Source organism: Lynx canadensis, chromosome D2 (genome assembly GCF_007474595.2).
Source record: "Lynx canadensis isolate LIC74 chromosome D2, mLynCan4.pri.v2, whole genome shotgun sequence".
Lineage (NCBI taxonomy): Eukaryota > Metazoa > Chordata > Mammalia > Carnivora > Felidae > Lynx > Lynx canadensis.
The window spans coordinates 71641911-71664382 of NC_044313.2; the positions used below are offsets into that span (position 1 = coordinate 71641911).

General features: G+C 45.4%; 1 protein-coding gene across 2 annotated transcripts in view; it reads right to left on the reverse strand.

Moving 5' to 3' along the window:
- PCNX2 (pecanex 2) overlaps positions 1–22472 on the reverse strand; it is a 301846-nt gene that overhangs the window by 29912 nt on the left and 249462 nt on the right. For both annotated transcript variants that reach the window (XM_030334389.1, XM_032595131.1), the window contains 2 exons: positions 7227–7480; positions 367–600 (listed from right to left, as the gene is read on the reverse strand). In XM_030334389.1, the coding sequence (XP_030190249.1) occupies positions 367–600; positions 7227–7480 (488 nt within the window). The remainder of the gene's footprint in view (positions 1–366; positions 601–7226; positions 7481–22472) is intronic.

The window sequence follows — 22472 nt, forward strand, 5'->3', positions numbered from 1 at the left end:
GATCGGTTGCAGGGGCACAATTCAATACGTTCAGCAAATCCTCCGGATTTCAGCAGAGATATCCTTTGTATGGAAATCTCCACAAGCAGCTCTAAACAAAGAAGTTTCCAGACTTTTAAAGCTATGACAGACGCTTAAAATGGTGCTAACCCTGAGCACAGTATAGAGAGAAATATACTTTCAAGGCTCCTCTATTGGAGAACGTGGTATGTGAATTCTTCCTTTTAATTTTGTGTAAGTGTTAAATAAACATTCATCCAGATGCTAATGTTCTGTCTACCATACAGTATAAGAGACGGACTTGATAAATGCTCCTTGTTTTTTAAATTTAATTCAGTACCTCCAGCCCCCACCTCCCTGACCTACCTCTTGTCTTTTCCGCGCACAGTACTGAATCCATTCTAGATAAACGTTACAGTAGCTGGCTCGTGTTATCCCCTGGAGACACGGGACGTAGTCATCATCGGTGTTAATGTTGAACATTGCGAGGTCACGCTCAATGTAATGCCACTTCGCAAAAGGCTGCAGGGACTTCAGAAGTGATTCGTTTTTGATCCACAAGAGAAGTTTGGGGGACGTTACCATATAGTATATGATGCTCTGCAGACAAAAAGCAAGATTTTGAGCCCTTAGAGCCATTTGAAAGACGCAAAGACTCCTTATTTATTGTATTTCATAAAGTAAATCAATGACAGGGAAGTATGAGACATACTTGGTTTCATGGCATTTCCTGCCAGGTTTAATGCTTAGGACTTACTTGAGACATTCTAAAGTGTCCTGTCTTAAGGGTCACCACAGGGATGAGGGAAGTGGGAAGAACAGGACGCTAACAGAATGTACCAGAACAGAATTTCCATGGTGAGGAAGAATGACAGCCGGCCCTACCCCTTCAGAGAGAGACACACGAGAACACCCTTGGGTTACCATAGGCTCCTGTGGAGGCCACGGTGGCTGAAAGACACTGGGGCAGACCTTCTCCCGAGACCCCAGCCAAAGACTGTTTAATGAACAAAAACAACAAAATTCTCAAAAAACGTTTTTTTAATGTTTATTGATTTTTGAGGGTGGGGAGGGGCAGAGAGAAAGGGAGACACAGAATCTGAAACGGGCTCCAGGCTCAGAGCTGTCAGCAGAGAGCCCGATGTGGGCCTCGAACTCACAGACCTCGAGATCATGACCTGAACCGAAATCAGACGTTCAACCAACTGAGCCACCCAGGCGCCCCCAAAAACAACAAAACTCTTATGGAAAGTACTTATGATGTAGGATTGTTGAAACACACATGCACACGTAATCCGGGGTGCCCAGACAGTGGACATCCGTGATGCCTTCAAAATAACCCGTGTTTTCCCCTCCATCAGACACTCCACTGAGGAACATCCCAACTGGGGAAAATGCCACCCTCGGGCTTTCTTCTTGTAAGTCACAGCTTTACTGAAAGCCATCTTGCAGTTTGCGAATGAATGCGTCCTTCAGAAAGGCTAGCGCCCGGCCTGGAGAAGTCAAACTGTCGCAGAGAAAACGAAAATCCAACTCGGATGTGGGTGCATCGGCAGCAGTGGTAGTATACCTTCATTATAGCCTTCTGTAGCCTTCATTATCGCAGGCAACTGGAAGGGGTACTCAGTGCCACTGAGGCTGGGGCGGCCCCGGGAACGTGGCTTGTATGTCACCTGGGAATCGCCGCAACAGGGAAGGGCGGCGTCTGGTGCAAAAGAGGCAGCGATGCACGCTCCCGTGACCCCAAGCCCCGTGGCCCTCTCTGATTATAAAAAGACATTCTTCCCAAGAGAGAAGGCAGAAAGGAAACCACGCGGCCCGGACCTGGCCAGGGCGTAGGTGGCTTGACCCCTGTGACTGAGCGGGCAGAGACACACTTTTCCAGGCAGGCTCCTGCCCTCTCTCCTGCTCTTCCCTCCCTTTGGCTGGGACACGAGATCCGGAGCACCAAGGTTGGAGCTTGCTGACGAGTGTCCGGTTCCAGGTTATCTGAGGAGTTTGAGCAGGTGGATGGGTGGACGCACGGGGTCCGTGGATTCGGGCCAAATGACGGCAAAGGCCGGACCCAGCCGTTCTCGGCTGTTAGGACCGACGGCAGCCTGGACTTCGGGAAGGCTAATCTGCGTGCAGCTCACGGTGTGTGGCCTGCCTTCTTTGGGGCATATTCTCTGTAAGCCTCCCCCACCCGACCCCAAAGTGGTGGAGCGGGGACAAGGAAGTCCGCGGTTCACACGCTCTATCGTTCCTGCGGCACTGCACCCAGGACAGCCCCGTCAGCCTTGAGAAGTCCCTTCAGTATAAGGAGGGAGGGGACAGAGCGGGAAGGAAGAAGGAGGAGGCCACAGGAGGCTGAGTGGGAGGCAGAAAGGACAGAGGCGCGAGTAAAGTCCGCTTCTCTTCATCTTTCGGAGATTTCAAACAAGACAATGAGTATAAAGAACTCAGCACGCGGCCTGGCACACAACTTCTATTTGGCATATAAGTCCTTGGATCTAGGACTTACCCATCCAGGGGCTTGAGGCTCAGGGAGTCCGTGCTAGCAGCCCAGGTGAGGGGTGAGGGGTAGGGGTGAGGGAACAGAAGGCTTGTGGGGCCGGGAGACCGCTGAGTCTGTGGCGGCCACCAGAGTGCCTTCCAATATTCAAAAATGTCGGTTCTGAATCTGGAGGGTTGTTTTTTTTTTTTTTTTAATGTTTATTTTTGAGAGAGACAGAGAGACAGAGTTCAAGCTGGCGAGGGACAGAGAGAAAGGGAGACACAGAATCTGAAGCAGGCTCCAGGCTCTGGGCTGTCAGCACAAACAGCGCTTGAACTCACGAACCCTGAGATCACGACCCGAGCAGAAGTTGGACGCTTAACCAACAGCCACCCAGAGGCCCCTGGATCTGGAGGGTTTTCTACGGCCGACTTGCTGGCAGGATAATTTAAAGCTTTTATGAACGTGGGGGGTTTAAACAGCTGACCCAAAGTTACAAGCACAGGAGGATCTGTGACTGGCCAGAGGCAAGGTGTCTCAGCTGACGATTACAAAGGGTACGAAGAAATTGGGTCTGTCTGAACATCTGGCTCTAGCAAACATCTGGTCTGGTCTTTCCCCAATATGTTCCAATCACATGTACCAGATAGGAACAACAAACAAAACTTGGAGGGCGTTTACTTTTTCGTTCATTTCTAGGGAGGAATGAAAATAACCCCCTCGACCGATGAAGTCAGCATAGTTAATGAGGAGTTTGAATCCCAGAGGTTGAAACTTCCTCCTCTAGGTCTGGCAGAACCTTGCAGTGTTGACTTCCCAGTGCTGCCCCGGCTCGGCTCCCCAGTGCACGAGGGGAACCCGCTCCCCTCGCCCCGGAGAAAACACAACACACCCAACGGTGGCAAACCATACTCCATTTCCATTTCGCGTAGGCAGAAATCCTGTCGGGGAGACAGAGTCAACTAACAGTGTGAAATCCTTCCGAATCCGTCAGGATGAAACGGATACGACACTAAGTCGACCCGGTAAGTGAGGACAGGGAGAATGAATGGACGGCATAGAACCATGTGGAAAGCGAGACCTCTTCTGAATTCATCCACCCTATCTGGCCCCTCCAGCAGGGATTCTCCTGGTTTCTCATTTTCATTGTAGATCAGCATATTCTATCAGACAGCTCGTTCTAGGAAGGGGGCCCTGGCAGGCAGACCCACACATGCGGTCTTCCGCTTCTCATTCTGCAAGGCCAGCGATAAGCGCATCTCCTTTCTGAAAGGCTTGGACAGGAAAGACGGCAGCAGGAAAACCAGGCCCTGGCAGAAAGCGGATTCCTTGACTGCTCCGAGGGTTTTCAACACAAATAAGTGGAGGGGAGCTGGAGGAGGCACCAGAGAAAACCCTCCAGTCGTCAGGAAGGAAATGATTTCAAGTATATTCCTACAGGGTGGGGGAACTGACCCAGTTTATTAGGAGATTAAAAAAAAAAAAGAAATCCTTTTGTGTAATGGAAATACTCCATGCCTTTCTTCCTTTCTGATTTGCCTGCCCAATAAAAATAACAATAATGACGACAAAAAGAATGAAACCCAACTCTTGAAACTTTGAGCAATTCAGAATAACAAAGGCAGCCTTGTTCCCCGAGTAACCAAGGTTTTTTACCCTCAAATGCTGTTTCTTCTGTTCTGATAGCCACTGGGTACCCCTGAGATTTTCTTTAACTAGCTCCACGGGGGGACGGGGGCAAGTTCTGAGCCACCTCACAGCACAGGGCGGGCAAGCACTGAGTGCCGCAGGCAGAGAGAGCCCCGCATGAACAGGCCCGTTGATGCTACTGAAAACTAATCCACCTGCCACCCGACCTGGGCCCCTCCTGAGCACTATTTTGGAATTTAAGAGAATTCTGTTTCTGTTGAGCACAAATATGTCCGTAGTGGTGCCCAAGCTTAGTTGTATATCAAATCACTTGGGAAATGAGTTTAAAAATACGGGGGCTAGGGCCCCTCCCCAGGCCCACGGAGTCAGAATTTCTGGGTAAGACATGCAAGTCTCTGATTAGCCAGCTTACTCGGGGAGCCTGGTGCCAGGGGTCTGCCCCCCAGCTCGCGAGCAGCGCCCCGCCAGGTAACGAAGCATTGCGCCGGGTGCCTCTCCTACCCCACCTGACACTCCCCCCACTCTTGGAAAACAGAGTTAAGGGCATTGTTTTCCCACAAACTAAATATTATCTGGCAGGTTCTGGGCGGGGGTGGGGCGGGGGGAGCTCCTTCAGCCTCGGCTGCTTGCACATTATCCTGGACTTGTTTATCAGGAAACTGGTAAACTGTCATTTTAGAAAACATACGGGGGATTGGGAGGCAGGAGAAGAGGAAAGTGAGTATCCATCCAATTACCAGCTCAAGGGAGGGGGGCCTCGAAAAGCAGGTACCGGAGTGGTGCCCCCAAGGCCTCTGGAAAAGCCGAGAGGGGAGACCCTGAAAGGGCACCTCATCCTTTCCCTCTCTCTTCTCTCACTCATGGCAGCCTGCTGGCTCCATCACGTGCGGCTGGGTCTGCCTACAAGTCTCGCTCACAGGAAGGCTGTTTATGGGGAGCTGCCGATTCACAGAGATGTGGCTCAGTGCACAGAGATGTGGCTCAGTGTTGAACACATCTGGATCTCATCCGCCCGGACTCTATGGCCCGGACCCCAGATCCACATTACCTGGGACCTTTGTTCACTCAGTCCAAAAAATTCCCCGGATACCTCAACACACAGGTCGCCACACCGAACGCTGGGGACCCAAAGAGGAGTCAGGCGTGCGTGGCTCCCGTGCCGAGGGAGTTGCCGGAAGATGCAGGTGAGCTGAACGCCGGGCAAGGGCCCCAAGGGAGTTTGTGAGCACAGGGAGCATGAGGAGAGAAGGGCAGGAGGAGGAAGTCTGGCAGGGGTGGGGGCGGGGGGTACCGGAATGCGTGTGCAAAGGGGGAGATGGGTGGCAGTGTGGAAACTCTACCGGAAACAACGGTGGAAAGTTCCAGATGGTTTCTCTCTGGGTTCAAGGCGGCTCAGAATGCACTTTCCTAGCCCCTCACTGCTGGCACAGGACAACCTTCCGGCCCCTGGGAGACACCAGGAATGTAATGTGGCAGCTTCCAGGAGCATTTCGAGGGGACCGCTGGTGCATGCCCTTGGTCTTCGTTTCCTGTGTCCTCTCCTCCAGCCACTGGAGCCTAGGGCTTACCTCTTGGAACATGAAGGGGGGGAGTCACTTAAAATGGTAGGACTGGCAGCTGGAAGGAACCTGGGTCCCCAGGACTTCCTGGAACAGAGCCACAGAACAGAACCCCTCCGTTCTTCATTCACGTGGGACAGAAACACACTTCTCGCGCCAGCGTGCCACGGTTATCTCGTGACCCCCCAACTCTACCCCCAGTTGGGACGCCGAGTCTGCCCAGGGCTGACTCTGTATGAAAGACGTCTTGCAGCGCGGTTTATAATGGCCAAGGGAGCAGACCGTGGAATCACGAGGCAGGAGGTCACCACTCCCTGATGTGCTTTCCCCAATCTTCCCCGATGTATTCAAGGCTGGGCAAAACAGCCACAGTTTTGCGTGAGGCGGGGCTGTAAATTCCTGCACCCCTTCGGCACACATGAAGGTGGTGAATACGAACCACTAAATCTGTTTTGAATATTCCGCACAGGAAAGGGTCTCACGAACATTTCTCATTACACCTGCCTTGGGGTGTGATGCTCGAGAATTATTTAACCTTCTGACTCTTTACAGTCTGTCTTCTATTTCCTGTAAACTTGAGCAGTATTGACGCACACGTGGGGCTCTCCTCGGTAGCTATTCCAAATTTCCAAACGTCTTTCTTTTAGTTGGTTGAGACTCCTGAGGCTTCAGGCACCTGTGTTACCTGCCTACTTTGTACTTCCTCATTTCTGCTGGGCCACCTCTCACAGCCTCAGCTGGAAGGGAGTCCGGGATCTCAGACGAATGAGCATCCTCGTTTTAAACGCCATTAAAATGTGGACCCTTGTGAGGACCAGGACCCGGGGTTCCCACCATGCAAAGTGCTCCCTCTGAACAGAAGCCCGTGCAAAGACTGTCCCCGCCCCCCCCCCCCCCCCCCCGCATTAGACCCGACTGTCCCTCTGCACCCTCGCTCAAGGTTCATATTTGTTTCCCAGGACACTTCACTCCAAACCGGCACATTTTCTGAGGTTGAATATGGGTTAGGCAGACGTGGCCCCTGAGCAACAGGAAAACTATGTCATTAGTCCCAAACGAGTGAGGAAGAAAGGCCGTCATAACTAATCCTAACTGGATCATTTCACTATACTTTTGAGTTTTTATTTTAGGCTCAAAAAATAATTCTGGTTCTAGGGTGGAAATTGCAGAGCATCTAAATCGGTAACTTGTCGCACGTAAATGCTGAGGTTTGGTGATATTTCCAGGACGTTTCAATTTATTGTCACCATCATCACCATAGCTGTGCTGTGTTAGAAAGGAAGACACAGGTTTAGGGAAGGAAAGGAACTGTCTATTAGTGGCCACGCTTAGGCTGTGACTCAAAGCGTGAGCTCCAGGTTACCTCAAAGCCCTTGAGGATTTTTCGCAAAACCAGTGGTTCCCAAACCTAGCTGGGTCTCAGATTCAGAAGATGAGGAGAAGCTGCAGCATCTAGCCTTTTGCAAATCTCTCTGGGAGCCTCTTGAGCCAGCCCCGAATGATTACTCAGACAAGTGTCCCGGGGCCCAGAGCAGCGATACCTTGATGTAGTATCGGATGAGGATCCTACGCAGGTCAAAAACCTGTAGCATGGTGGCTGCGTTGTTGTCTATGATGCTGTAGCCCTCCAGGATGTACTGTGTTCGTGTGATCTCCCAGGTGAGCCAGCGGAGGTTGAAGGCGGCATTGCAGGACAACAGGTGCGGCAGGTGGCCCGGTTTACAGCAGCAACAGCCTCTGTCGTCCTCATCACCTTCCATGATGGCCTCGACCTCTCTCTGCTGGCAGTAGGTTCCTGGCAGAGCACAAACAAGATGGAAGTTATACAAGGAGTCACTGGGTTAACCTTTGTTCACAATGGATTTTCCCCGGCCTTCCCTGGAGGGGAAGACACCAAAGAAAGTCTGGGAAGACACCGAAGGAAGTCTGGGAATCAGGAGGCTTGTTTAATTCTTAAAATTCCCAAATAAGTCACCGTTCTCATCGTCATTAACTCTTTTCTTCATTCGTATCCATTCTGATTCTCAGCTCCTCCCCATTCGTGTGTGTGTGTGTGTGTGTGTGTGTGTGAGAGAGAGAGAGAGAGAGAGAGAGAGAGAGAGAGAGGAGACAGACTTGCACGGTGCTCATGGACACCAAGTTGAAAGGCAGTACAGTTATACTCTTGAGCTACCTTTACCAGAAACCTGCAGGTCACAGCTGAGCAGAGAGGAGGCTAAACAAAGGTGGCAGGTGGAGATGTCTGAGAGCAAGTAGGTGCGTGCTGATGTGTTTTTCAGGATGGAAAGCTCCCTGCTTCTTTTCTGGAAGAGCTCCATTGCCTAACCATTAGGGCAGACCACGCATGCCGCCTCACCTCACATGACTGAGAGCAGGGATGTTGGGGGGGGGGGCGCTCAACGTTTTTGTCAATGATTTAGAGGGGAACATACACAGTGTGCCAACGACATAAGTTACTGGCATTGTCTGGAGTGCAGAGTTGTGACCTAAAACGATCTCAGCAGACAGGATGGTGGACTGAAACTAACATGCTGAAAAACTAACAGGAATAAATGGAATATCCTGCATCTAGCTTCAAAAAACCAGCTGCACACTTTGTGAATACATGCTAGCGTATTTTACAAGTACTCTGGTAGTTGCACGGATCATAGGAACCAGAAACAAGAAAAGCGAAAGATCCTACTCGGAGTGGTCCCTCAGAACCCTTGGATGTTTTTAGCTTAGGAGAAATGTGGTTTGACTTCTGTTGGAGGAGATCATGCTGGCTGCTGTCCAGAGAACGGACTATAGGAGAAGCAGGGGTGGGAGCCAGGACATCAGTTAGGAGGCTGTTAGTTAACACACATGACACAGTGGTGATTTGGATAAAGGCCACTGGGGAAAGTATGGAGAAATGATCACATCTGGATCTCTCTGAAGGTAGTCTGTTAGGATTTGGGAACCAATTTGGATGGGAGATGTTGAAAAGATGCATGAAGAATGGTGTGAAGTTTTCTGACCTGAGCAAGGTGAAAAGTGAGAAGACTGTCCACGGAGATGGAGAAGATTGCAGGGCGAGCAGGCTTTGGGTGGGCTGAGGGGAAGATCAGGAAGTTTTTCTTCCATATGTGAAGTTTTAGCTGTTCGCTATTAATCAAAATAGAGATGTCAAGTAGACAGTTGGATTAAGAAATCTGGAGTTCAGGGGAAGGGTTCTGGCAGAAATTCATAACATCTGAGAGAATTATCAGGATATAGGGGCGATTTAAAGTAATCTGGGGAGAAAGGACAGGTCTGAGAGCTGAGCTCTGAGCGTTCCATTCAGAGGCTGGGGAGGTGAGGTTCTCCCAAAAAAATGATTGGCTAGAAGTGGCCTCTGAGGTCAGAAGAAAACCAGAAAGAAGCAAAAGGCAAGTTAAAAAAGAAAAACAGAGTTTCAAGGAAGAGGGAACATCAGCTATGTTAAACGATGCTTATAGGTCAAATTACCTGGGGAATTAACTGTGAGATTTGGCCATACAGAAGTGAATGATTATCTCTGCAAGAGAGGTGTAGGTGTAATGATGAGTGGGGGAGGGGATGCCTGCTTGGAGCCAACAGTAGGGGAGAGAAAAAAGCAGGGACAGTTAGTGTAGGTAACACTTTTGGGGAGTTTAAAAATATTTACGACTTTATTCTATTTTTGGCCATTTATTGCATAGGCTGGAACCTCCTGTACAATGTTAAATAAATGTGAGTTTAGGGGGAAAGTATTCAGTCTTTTAGCATTATGTAAGGACACTAGCTGTAGGTTTTTCATAACCGCTCTTTGTCAGAAGGAGAAAGTCGTCTTCTATTTCCAGTTATCTAAGAATTTATATTAAAATCAGAAATAGGTATTTAATTCTAGCAAACGCTTTTACTGTTTTTCCCATTTATTCTGTTGATATGGTAAACCCTATTGATGAACTTCCACATATTAAACCAATCTTTCATTACAGAGAGAAACGTGACAGGTTTATATATTTCTGGACGTGGTTTTCTAGTATTTTGTTGGGAATTTTTGCATATATACATTCACAAGGTATATTGGCCTATAGGTTTATTTCCCTGTGATGTCCTTGTCTGGTATACATGTTGAATTTATGAAATGAATTGGAAAGTGTTTTCTCTTCTATTTTCCGAAAGAGTTAAGGCAATATTGGTCATAATCCTTGCTTACATGTGTAATAGAGTTTAATACAGTTTACATGATTAATGGTGACAGGGATTCTAGAGTTCTCTCTGTGGCCAAGATGTTTTGTTTTTGTTTCGTTTTGTTTTTCCTTATGAATTCAATTGCTTTAGCACATATAGGTCTATTCAGATTTTCTGTTTCTTCTGGTGTCAAATTTGGGGTTATATTTTTCAATGAGTTTTTAATTTCACCTAACTTGTCAAATTTATAAAATGTCCTTATTATTATAATGCTTTAAGATCTGTAGTAATGTCCCCTCCTTAATTCCTGATCTTGATAATCTGTGTTTTATCTTTTTTTTTTTTTTCTGGATCAGTCTGGGTAGTTTTTTTTTCTTCAATTTTATAGGTATTTCCTCAGAATCAATATTTGATTTCATGATTATTTTCCTCCATTGTTTCTTTATTTTATGATGCATAGATTTCCTGCTCTCATTTTTTTTTTTAATTTTCTTCTTTTATTTGCTTCGGGTTTTATTTCATCTCCTTTTTCTAGTTTCTTCAGGTGAAAGTGTAGGTTAGGAGTTGCCAATTTGTATTTTGTAAAAGGTCAGAGAGTAAATATTTTAAGATTTTGGGGTCACATATGGTCTATATTACTGCTGCCTCCTCGTCCCCTCTCTTTCTCTTCTTTCCCTCCTTCTCCATCTCCCTCCCTTTAATATAAAAGCCATTCTAAGCTCATAGCCATAGTTTGCCAACTCCTTACTTAGGTCATTGATTTAAACCTTTCTTCTTTGCTATTATAAACCTTTAGAGCTGTAAGTTTTTCTCTACACATTGCTTTGGTTGTATCCCATACATTTTTTATACTGGTGTTTTTAATTTTCATTCAGTTCAACTATTTTTTAACTCACCTAGTTTTTATTCCTTAAACCTCTGTTATTAGGTGTGTGCCATTTGAGACTGTTTTATCTTCATGATCAATTGACTCTTCAATCATTATAAAATATCTTTATTTTGGCTAGGGATTACAATGTGCATTTTCATCTTCTTGCAATCTGCAATAGATGGATTTCATACCACTCTTCCTGTAATGTTGTGAGATTATTAAAATGGTATATTGACTCCTTCATGTCCTTGCCATTATTGTTGTCAAACATTTTACTTTAACGTATATTTAACCCCCATAATAGACCGTCATTATTCTGCTCTAAACAGTAAAGTTTTTTAAAAAGAAAAGAACATCTTTGCTAACATATTTGCCATTTCTGGCAATCTTCATTGTTTTATGTAGAATCGATTTTCCATGTTATCATTTGCTTTCAAACTGAAGGATTACCTTTAACATTTGTTACAACAGTGGAGGTTAGCTGGTAATTATGTCAACTTTTGTTTTTCTGGAAATATGTAAATTTTGCCTTCAATTTTGAAGGATATTTTCCTTAGCTGTAGAATCCTGGGTTGATAGTTTCCTTTCGGCCCTTAAAAAATATCATTGCACTGTTTTCTGACTTGCATTATTTCTTATGATATTTTAATAATTCACATGCTTTTTCCCTGTCTGTAAAGTGTTTTTTAAACTTTCTCATGATCTTGACAAAATGATTATAGAAAAATCTCAGATGCTCTTTGATTTTTCTTTCTTTAATTTTCACCAGTCTGAGGATTATGTGCTTAGGTTTGGTTTTCTTTGTGTTTATCTGGCTTGGGGTGTGCTGAGCTCCTGGGATTTATGGATTGATATTTTCCATCAAATTTTGAAAGTTTCTGAAGAATATTTTTTCAATTTTTTCTGCCCCTATTTATCACTTTTCCTTTTGGATTCCAATTTTACACATATATTAGAATGCTTGATATTGTCCCCATAGATCACTGAGTTTCTATTTTCTTTAACCTTTTATTATTTGCCTCAGTTTGGACAGCTTCTATTGCCTTGTCTTCAAGTTCACTGATCTTTTCTTCCATCCTCTGAATTTTTCATTTCAGACATTGGATTTTATTTTTAGACTTTCTGGCTCTTTCCTATGATAGTCTCCATCAGTTCACTCATTATGATAATTTTTCCTCTGAATTCCTAAGCATATTAATATCTGTTTGAAACTTCTCTTCTGTTACCTCCAACATCTTTGGGTGTGTTTCTATTTATTGTTTTCTTTTCCTGGTTATGGACCACTTTTTCTGCTTATTTTTATATCTAGAAACTTTTATTATATGCTGGATATCGTTGATGCTGTAGTGTTGACAGTCTGGACTTCTTTTGTTTGTTTGTTTGTTTGTTTGTTTGTTTTTTCGTCTTTTCAAAGAGTTTTGTTCTGTTAAGTAGTTAATTTATTTGCACATCAGCCTGCCAGCTTGATCCTTTTGAAACTTTTTAAAAAATTTAAATCCAAGTTAGTTAACATATAGTGTAATAGCGATTTCAGGAATAGAATTCAGCGATTCATCACTTACATGTAACACCCAGTGCCCATCCCAACAAGTGTCCTCCTTATTGCCCCTCACCCCTTCAGTGCATCCCCCCACCCAACACCCCACCAGCAACCCTCAGTTTGTTATCTGTATTTAAGAGTCTCTTAACTTGCTTTTAGAGTGTCTAGAGTAGACCTGTGGGGTGATAATATCTCTACTCCTAAAGCTTGGTCTTTCTGGGGTCTTGGTTCAACTCCTGGGATGTTCAATAAGGTGTCTCTGCTGGATGATTGGAATTTCTACATCTCGGCACCTTACAGCCTCCATATTTTCTATTTAGTTCAGACCTCCACAGTTACTATTCTCTGTCAGGACTTGCCTCTAACAGTCAGCAGATTAATATTCATCCAATTACTAAAGAGGATCCCTGTACAGATTTTTACAGTGCCTTCCTTGTGAAATTCATTTCTTTCTGATACTCTGACCCACAAAACCCAGCTACCTTAGCAGCTGAGAACTCTGATTCTGCCTCCGTAGCTCAGCAAGACAACTGTACTCTATTTGGGTGTTGCCCCCAACCTCCATACTACAGATAAGAAAGGGTCTCCAGGAAGAAAGCAAGGGTAATTATGGAGCTTACTTGTGTCTCTCCTTTCTCTTGTTGATCAGAGGCTTGCACTGTCTGTTCAAAATCTGAAAGCGGTTGATTAAGATATTTTTCCTAGTTTCATAATTGTTTATGGCAAGAAGTATAGTCCAGTACTGGTTACTCAGTCATGGCCAAAAGGGTAAGTCTCCGAATTCTTTTACACATCTTTTGAGACTGAATTCAGACATAAACACTTTCCTGACATCCATTCCCATACCATTCATTTTTTCCAACATCCCTTATCATTATTTACAGTGCCTGCTACTTAGTAGGTGCCGACAGAGTAGTTGGTGCAATGCCTGAATGGGTAAATGAAGGGAAGATTTTTATCCAGGTCACTGCATGCACAGGCAATGGAAACTCTATTGAGAAAATGCACGGCAGATTATATTGCGTGTTTGGCAGACAAAGAAAATCAATGTTTGTACTAAGCCTCTCCACAGAACCCATAAATGAGATGGTCATAACAAGTCAGAAATGGGAAACTACAACCTTCAAGTAATAATGTACACACAGAATTGTTAGGATAACAGTCAATGAAACAGAACTCAAGATCAGGATGGGGAAAGCAAGCAGGCAGTGTTACATGAAGTGTAACAGTGAAGGGCTGATCCCACATCTTTGATTCCATTTGTCTTTCCCCAAGACCTCACTGCTTTGCGTTTTAGCTGAAAGCACTCCTTTTTAAAACCTTTCAAGGGTCTCTTAGCTCATGCTGCAATAAAAAGCTTTTATTCCCTCTGGTACAGATGTATAGAAATACATACATGAATTATCAGCAATGAGTAATTCACACTGCATGCTCTGGGGCCTCCAGAGTGAGTAATGGCCACAGTGTCCTAACTGATCCGCCCACTGGGACCCTTGGACGTGCAGGCACTAGACTCCGGGGGTGGGAGATGTCTCATCCCCCTTACACAGGGACAACACTGGTTTTCTGCAAGTAATAATGTAATTCGGGAAGAAACCCTCTTTCAGTGAACAAAGTGAGATTGCTTAGACTCCACAAGGAAGAAGCATAAAGGAGGATTTTCACCTCCAATAGGTTAGCAAAACTGGTCAAATGACATGCTTCAAAAATCTGCATTTCTTTACAATTTCTTTCTCCATACTTCTCCATCCAGGTCTGGCATTTACCATGTTGAGCTGAATGTAAGGGTTTTTTTCCCCCTTTACATTGGGCTGAATGTAAGGGGTTTTTCTCCTTACATCAAACAAACTGGAAGGTGTGTGTGTTTCAGTGTGTGTGTGTGTGTGTGTGTGTGTGTGTGTGTGTATACACACACAATAAAATGAGGAGTTTCGATTTCTATCATGTGAGTAGTAAAGTCCCACACCATGAGGAACACGGGTGCATCTCGGCACTGACAAAGACAGTTGAGGAAACAGTGTTCCATGAGGGACGGCTGCTCGACAGGGACACCCTAATTGCCAAAGGTTTTTGATAAACACTCAGTTAAGGTAGGCCTCTGCACCTCCTTTTAGGAACAAAAGATTCATGGTCAGGATCACATTGCAAAAGAATACAAAAATAAAAAAACCCAGTCATCCTGCTCATGCACCACTCTGCTGCTCAAATGCAAAGCAAGACCATATATTCTCCTCCAAGAGGCTCGCCGGGTTTGGAGCACATTTCCTCCAAAGGGAACACCAAGAGTCAACTGCCCCTACGCCGTGACCTACACCATTGGTGTCAGTGAGGGAGGACCTGGCTGGCCGTTTCTGTCCGGTGTTTCCACTGAGACTGACCCTTGGCATCTTTTTTTTTTTTTTTTCAACTTTTTTTTAATTTATTTTTGGGACAGAGAGAGACAGAGCATGAACGGGGGAGGGGCAGAGAGAGAGGGAGACACAGAATCGGAAGCAGGCTCCAGGCTCTGAGCCATCAGCCCAGAGCCCGACGCGGGGCTCGAACTCACGGACCGCGAGATGGTGACCTGGCTGAAGTCGGACGCTTAACCGACTGCGCCACCCAGGCGCCCCAGACCCTTGGCATCTTTTATGTTGTGATGTTCTCATGGTCTAAGTCAGTGGGACACAGTAACGCCTTCGTTAAATAATTTTTAAATTTAAATTATTAGAGTGTCTTAGAGCCTGAGTGCTGATAGATGAGAATGCCTAATTAAAGCAGTGGAAATTAATTTTTTGAACTGAAAATGTATCTAGAAGGTCCCAGATGTCTCGCCACAGAGGGTATGTAGCAATTTCCTGCATGTGGCCACAATGTGGGGCAGCCCTTGCTGCCGTACCAGGCAGCTCTCCTGACCACTGACCCTTCCTTCCTCCCTTTGCTGGTTCCCCCAGTGAGCAAGCGCTGCTCCCCTTTCAGTGCTGTTTGCCACACGTACCAGCGACAGGCCAGGCCTGGCTTATTTATTCACACTTAATTCCCGAAAGGAATGAAGTTAATTTAAAAAGGCGTGCACAGTACAATGGCAAATGATAAAATTTAAGTAAAATTGGGGACAAGAAAAAATATGATGAAGCCAGAAAGAATAATGCCAAGAGACCCTAGCTGCATTCTGTGATACCCTATATATTTACTAAAGGTAGGCCACAGACTTCCCTGGGGCTTTCTAGAAGACAATGTAGAAAGAAACCTTGAATAGTTTCTTGTGTCCTTAAGACAACAACAAAATAATTGCTTGGCAGGATCTTGGCTATTTCAAGCGAAGACACCAGAGAGAGAATGTTCCCAGGACCCTAATAAAAGGTACATGGTGCAACATGGTGAACACTATCCTTAAGAGAATTGCCCAGAAAGTACGAGCTGTTCTAATATGGCCAAAGCACAATAAAGAGAAAGCATTTCCGTAGGGGGCTGAACCAATTCGACCTTAGGAATGTGGTTCTCTAGAGGTCTCGTGTCTCCCAAGGGCAGAGTTTAGAGAGTCTTGAGGGCAGGAGAACTTTATCCCTTTGAGGAAATCCCTGCTATGGATCGTTTTTCTCCACCCAGTTCTGAAAATTATTGTGGACTGAGCAGTAGTGACTTAAGCCCAGGAATGGAGATAGTCTGTGTGGTCGGTCTGCACAGGCCCCCTCTTTCGTGGTCCAGCCAGGCTAGAGGTAGAGCTGACATCCTCTTGGAATGGTCGGGAAGCCAAAGAGAATGGCTGGCTGAAACAGCAGGTCCGATAACCAAAATCCACCCAAAGTGTCCCCGCTTCCATTCCAGAGAACCCTGTGGGGAAGGTGCCATCCAGGCCCGGAAGCCTGGGCCAGAGGAGAGGGGACTCAGGGCAGGCCGGCTCGAGTGGAAACCTGACTCTCACGGAGACGCATGAACTTAATCTTGTAGGTAACGGGCAGGCAGTGGGGACTTTTGAGCCTCAGGAAAACACGAGTAAAGTTGCAGTTAAGGAAGATTCCCCTGCAGCTTTGGGGGAGCAAAGAAGGGGCTGGGGCCGGTAAGTCAGCTACCCACAGTCCCATTCAGGTGAAAAGTGATGGGGACAGGAGCTAAGGAAGAGGCTGTTTACCAGGAGGTCGGAGGAAATGAAGGAGAGGCCCGGCTACTATGTGAAGGGGACACATTAAAAACAGTCCCCTGCAGGGGCGCCTGGGTGGCTCAGTGGGTTAAGTGTCTGACTTCAGCTCAGGTCGTGATCTCACGGTTTGTGAGTTTGATCCCTGCATCAGGCTCTATGCTGACAGGGCAGAGCCTGCTTGGGATTCTCCTTCTCTCTCTCTATCTCTCTCTCTCCCTCTCCTCATACCCATTTGTGCTCTGTCTCTCTAAAATAAATAAATTAACAAAAAAACGGTTCCCTGCAGTGGGAAAGCTGCACTGAAAGAAAATGTCAGCTTGCTTTACAACATGCACAGCAAAGTCTAAATGCACAACATATTGTAAAGATTGGGCCTCCTGGCCCTCCAGTTTTCCTCCTTTATCTGATAGGAGTATTTTGAGAAACACCACTCAGCCGTCCCAAAGAATCCGACTAACTGGATTCCCCAGAAAACCGCGTGTATTATCATTATTATGTTTAGGGCTATCCAGTGACAGTGTTTTAAAATAACTTTGCTGGACATTTCTTTGTGCTGTGTTTTCATATGGCCACTGCCTTCATTGGACCTGCGTGCCAGACACTGGGCCGGCGTTTTACGTATGTGTGCAATGAGGCCACCAGGAGGGGACTGACAGGAGAGAATCAGTCCCTGGCCATGGAGTGGACTACAATTAGGCAGACATAGGTTTCAGCCAGGGCTTTTGATTCAAGCTGCAGGTGGGCGTTCAGACACACACTCTGGGATGTGTGTGTGGATTTTATAAATTGTATTCCCTTCAGAGGTTGTAGTTATGATCGTTACCGAATTGCCCAGGGCCACAGAAGGAGGAGAACACCAGAAAATGGTTAAAGCTGAGCTCAGAGGGGCGCCTGGGTGGCTCAGTCGGTTAAGCGTCCGACTTCGGCTCAGGTCATGATCTCGCGGTTCGTGGTTTCGAGCCCCGCGTCGGGCTCTGTGCTGACAGCTCAGAGCCTGGAGCCTGTTTCGGATTCTGTGTCTCCCTCTCTCTGACCCTCCCCCGTTCATGCTCTGTCTCTCTCTGTCTCAAAAATAAATAAACATTAAAAAAAAATTAAAGAAAAAAAAAAAAGCTGAGCTCAGAGCAGATCCCTTCCACGGACGTTTGGACCTCACGCATGCATGTCGTGTGTTGGAGACGCAAGATGTGTGAGGCAGGGCTCGGCCCCAGCCAGCTGTCCTTGAGCTTTGGAAAAGCACCCTCCTCGGCGTGCTTCTGTTAGTGGGTCACACACACGGTGACAGAGATGCCGACGGGGGAGAGAGCATCCACAACATGAAGGCTGGAAATCTAAACGATCATTGCCTCTCGCCAGTGGGTTATATCAAGGGCCGTGATGTGACCCAAAGAAATAATACAAGAGAAGGCATTTTAAAGTTTGTGAATTATTGTCATTTTCATGTAAGTCGTAGAGTGGGGTTTGTTTGTTTTTTCGGGAAAGGCATGGAGATGCCCCTCCAGCCCCTCCTCCACCCCACGCTAATTCTCCCAGACAGAATTCTGGAACAGGAGCTTAAAGGTACATCTGTCCCCAGCTATTTGCCCTAGGAGGAGGCTTTTATATCTGCTAGACTTCACCAGATTAAATGTCTGGGAAGAAATAATCATTACAATGATTAACATGTTTATTTATAAAGCTGACTTATTATACATCCCATTTCCTGATGATGGCCACACATCCATTTGATAATCACCCCCTTGAAATTAATCCAAACTTAAGATGGAGAAATAGAATATGAGACATGACCAAGGTCACACAGCAGAAGGAAATCAAGGAGTAGAATTGGTCTCCTGAGACACTGAGGGGTTTTAGCTCTGTATTATTTTACAGGACAATTTCTCTCCTAGTCCCCAATTCCAGGCCTTCAACAGCACTGCAGTCGACCACCTTTCAAGGATCACACAGAGAATCTAGAAGAAGTGTATTGGCCCAGGTACAGTAGGGGGAAAACGTGTTAGAATAATTTATACATGTTTGATTTTGTGGGCACAACAGAGGTTTTTACTGTAACCATTTTATATTCCAAGGAGACTCAATTTGTTTTAAGACAGATCCATACCGATAAAATTTTTCTTATGACCTGTCTGGCCAGCTGGATTTTAAAAGCAGTGGAATACCTTTCAATGAAGCAGCATTGTTTTCTCTCAGAGAATTCTGATTTCAAAACATCATCTGCTTATGTAATGTTAATCACATTGAAAAGTGATAGCATCTCACTTACGGCACACATTAACCTGGCTATGCAGGTGTAATTTCTCCTTTTTTATATAAATAAGAACACTGGGTCTCCAAAGCAGCCTCTCCAGTGGAAGGGTCTGGCCTTTTGAATTTAAAATCCGTATTTTCCCCTTAGCATACACTGTCTAATAAGGTTTAACAGATTATGAGCAAAAGTTTCTCTGAATTTACCTTTTTCCTACCGGCCTATAGGAGAAAATGAAATGCACCCAAAAGCACTTCGTGTACATGGTAACTTATATTGGGCAGGTTTGAAGCACAGGTACAAGAAAACTTGACATACATAATCATGATCTCTGTGAATGATATAGCTTTTCTTCCATTCTTGCCCCATTTACAGGACACCAGTGCACTTGACCTTACACAGGTAAGAGTCATTCTCTCATTCATATTTCATTCTGAGTTGTATTATCGTACTTTTCTTCCACAAACTTATTTTTGAGCGTTGTTAAAACAACGCGGTGCGCCTAGGTGGCTCAGTCACTTAAGTGTCCGACTCTTGATTTCCACTCAGGTCATGATCTCGCAGTTGTGGGTTTGAGCCCCACGTCGGGCTCCACGCTGACAGTGCGGAACCTGCTTCAGATTCTGTTTCCCTCTCTCTCTGCCCCTCCTCCGCTGGCACTGCTTCTGTCTCTCTCAAAATAAATAAACTTAAAAAAAATATGCAGGGGGCCCCTGGGTGGCTCAGTCGGTTGAGCCTCTGACTTCTCACTCATGTCATGATCTCATGGTTGGTGGGTTTGAGCCCTGCGTTGGGCTCTGTGCTGACAGCTCAGAGCCTGGAATCTGCTTTGGGTTCTGTGTCTCCCTCTCTCTCTGCCCCCCCACCCCCACCCCTGCTCACGCTCTGTCTCTGTCTCTCTCTCAAAAATATAATAAACATTACATTTTTTTTTCTAAATATGCAGACTCTTTTCATGTTCAACAGCAAAGCCTCTTTTCTTCCCAGACTTGCTATCTAGACAAGCATGGCTTTGTCTCTCTCACTCACATGTCACATAATTTGCAATGAAGAAAAATATGTGTTTAGGAATTCTGAATGGAGAACCTATTATTTTAGGGGTAAAGTTTGGAACCAAGGGATTTAATAGATTACTTGAGCCATGTAGATGTTAGAACTAAGGACTCGCTAATGACCCGAATGTTGCCATAGAGAAGAAAGAATTCTAGAGAGTTTCAAGATTAGTGGGACAGCTATCGCTCTCTGTGGCGTCGCCACTAAGGAGAAAGGTTTGGGTTGCATTAACTTTAGATAAGATTAGGTTACACAGATATTTTAAAAATGTCCCCACAGGCCAGTGATTATGGGGTGTTAGCCAGACTATGAGATGGCTGATAACATCTCACACAAACAGGAACATAAATCCCATTTTCTGATGTTTTCCAGATCTGATGATAATGTGTGGCTACATCCTGATCACTATGCCTTTGCTTTCTACATTCATTCGGCAAGAGCCATCTGGGTTTCACAGTTGCTAAGGCAGTAGATCATTCCAGAAACTGAGCTGCTAACAGTGGTGATGCCATATTAATATTTAAGACCCTTTCAGGTAAAACTTTTAAGTTTCAACAACCAGAGAGAATTTTTAGAAAATTCTTTCCTTCCTTCCTTCTTGCCTCCCTCCCTCCATTCCCTCCAAGGCAGTGTGGCCTACTTAGGGGACATCCCCATCCAGGGATGCTTACCCTCCTCTACCACTGGTGACCGTGAAGCCTGGAGCCTCATTCTCCCAATATCTTTTAATGTCTCAAATAGGGATGATAACACTTGCTCACTTTATAGAGTTATTATAAGAAATATTCTGGAATATACTGAGCTTGAGAGTTGAAGTGCTTAGTATGGTATCTGGCAAAGAACTCGTGCTCAGGAACACTTAGACTGCCTCTACTTTCTCACTCAACCAATATTTATTGGGCATCCTACGTGAGCCAGTCAACACACAGGGGGAGGGCCATGAATAAGGCAAGGAGTTTCAGCCTTTGAGAGTCTCACCATCTAACAGAAATTGGTTCAAACAATAGTTCACAGCCTGCATGAATAAAGAGCTGCATATATCAATTTTGCAAGAATACTGAAAATAAGCTTTGGTTTTTCAATTACCACTTATGATTTTAATTACCAGGAGACATTTATTGACCATCTACCACATGTGGCCACATGTCTACACATCATGGTAACGTCCTGATCCCCAAGATTCGTGATCTATACATACAAACACCTCAAAACAAACATAATTTTCATCACGACTTTGCTCCAGATAAGAGGACAGAGTAATCTATACTATTGGTTGTGTTTTGCATGAGCTACTGTATGAGCAAACACCAGAAGGATGTGATACCATGGGAATGTGCATACAAAATATAAAATATATTCAAATGCCATATCATTCATTATAAAGAAATACTGAAAAAATAGTAATTTGACAGAAAACTGTAGTTAGGCAACTAATAGAAAAGGTAAGTGTCCACATAACATCATGTATTTCTAATACCATTTTTCTAGGGCTTCCCAAAAACCCACTTTATCAAATGACACTTAAATATTTCCTAAGACACCCCGTAAGAAGATTTCTGGAAAAATCTGGCTCTTGCTGTGATAAAAATGTAGCAATCCTATACTAATGAGGATAATGAAAGCTGCACGCATAACTAAATTTCATCTCAGCAGCCTCAAAACTTCCCATGCATGTGACCCAGTCTTAGATGATAGGATCCGCTTCATCACCCTTGAGAGAATGTGCCTTTACGACAGTTTGTGTCATTTGCCATGGGGAACCCAGGACCCCCCGTAGCCTGATTTCCATAGTACTGTGTAAATCACATTTTCTGACCTGATCTTAACTACCACCCAACTCCCACCCAGGCCACAAACTCTTGATATCTTTTCGCTGTGCCCTCGGGAACTCACTATCTATTCCTCAACTTCTCTGAATGTTCTCTTCTCCTTCATGCCCTATTGGAAAGCTAGCTCTCCCTGCCCTCTAGTGGGGATGACTGTTCTCCTGCACTCCTCTCGCTCCTGGGTCTGAGCAGGTGGAGGATGTCCTCTTGCTTCTCAGTGGTGCTGTCTCTGTTTACCCCACACCATTCTCCTTCGTTGCCTTCTTCCATGGCCCTCTAGGTCACTCCGAGTCCTTGAGTGGGGATTCTGGCTCGGGGTCACTGTCACTCTCCAGCACACGTCTGACCAATCACTCTTGAGACTGCAGTATCCTGGCCCCTGACTCCCACTCCTCTAATGATCGCATTCACTCAACCTCAGCCACTCACTTCCATGGCCGTGATCTTAGACTATAGTCACCAAAGACTGTTTGCCTTCGATGAATGTTCGTTTCAAACATCCTACTCTTCCGCAACCACCTCCTATCTCTCCAGCTTATTTTCCTCTAATATCACAACTTCTACAACTCTGACACCTTTCTGAGATCCAGAAAGCCCTTCACCAGGTCCTGTTTCCCACCCCTCTCCCACCCTTGCCTGTTTATCTCTTAGCCTGCATTACATGGCCAGGCACTGCAGACATTGTCACACCCTTTCATACACTGTCAGTTTCCTTGTCTTCGTTTTACTTTCTGGCACTCAGTCAACTCAGTCTCAGTCCTGATGAAGGCCAACTCTACTGCTCTATACCTGTACCCATGAAGCTGAATGTGGCTTAGAAAAAAAAAAAAAAAAACACGAGCAACTACAACAGGTCTTTCTTGAAAATCATGACCCCTCACCTCAAGTGGGCTCTTCATACAGGCCAACTGTATTTCCCCACTCCATCCATCCTTCCATCTGTCGACCCATCTCTTACGTGCATCTGGGCCATATGT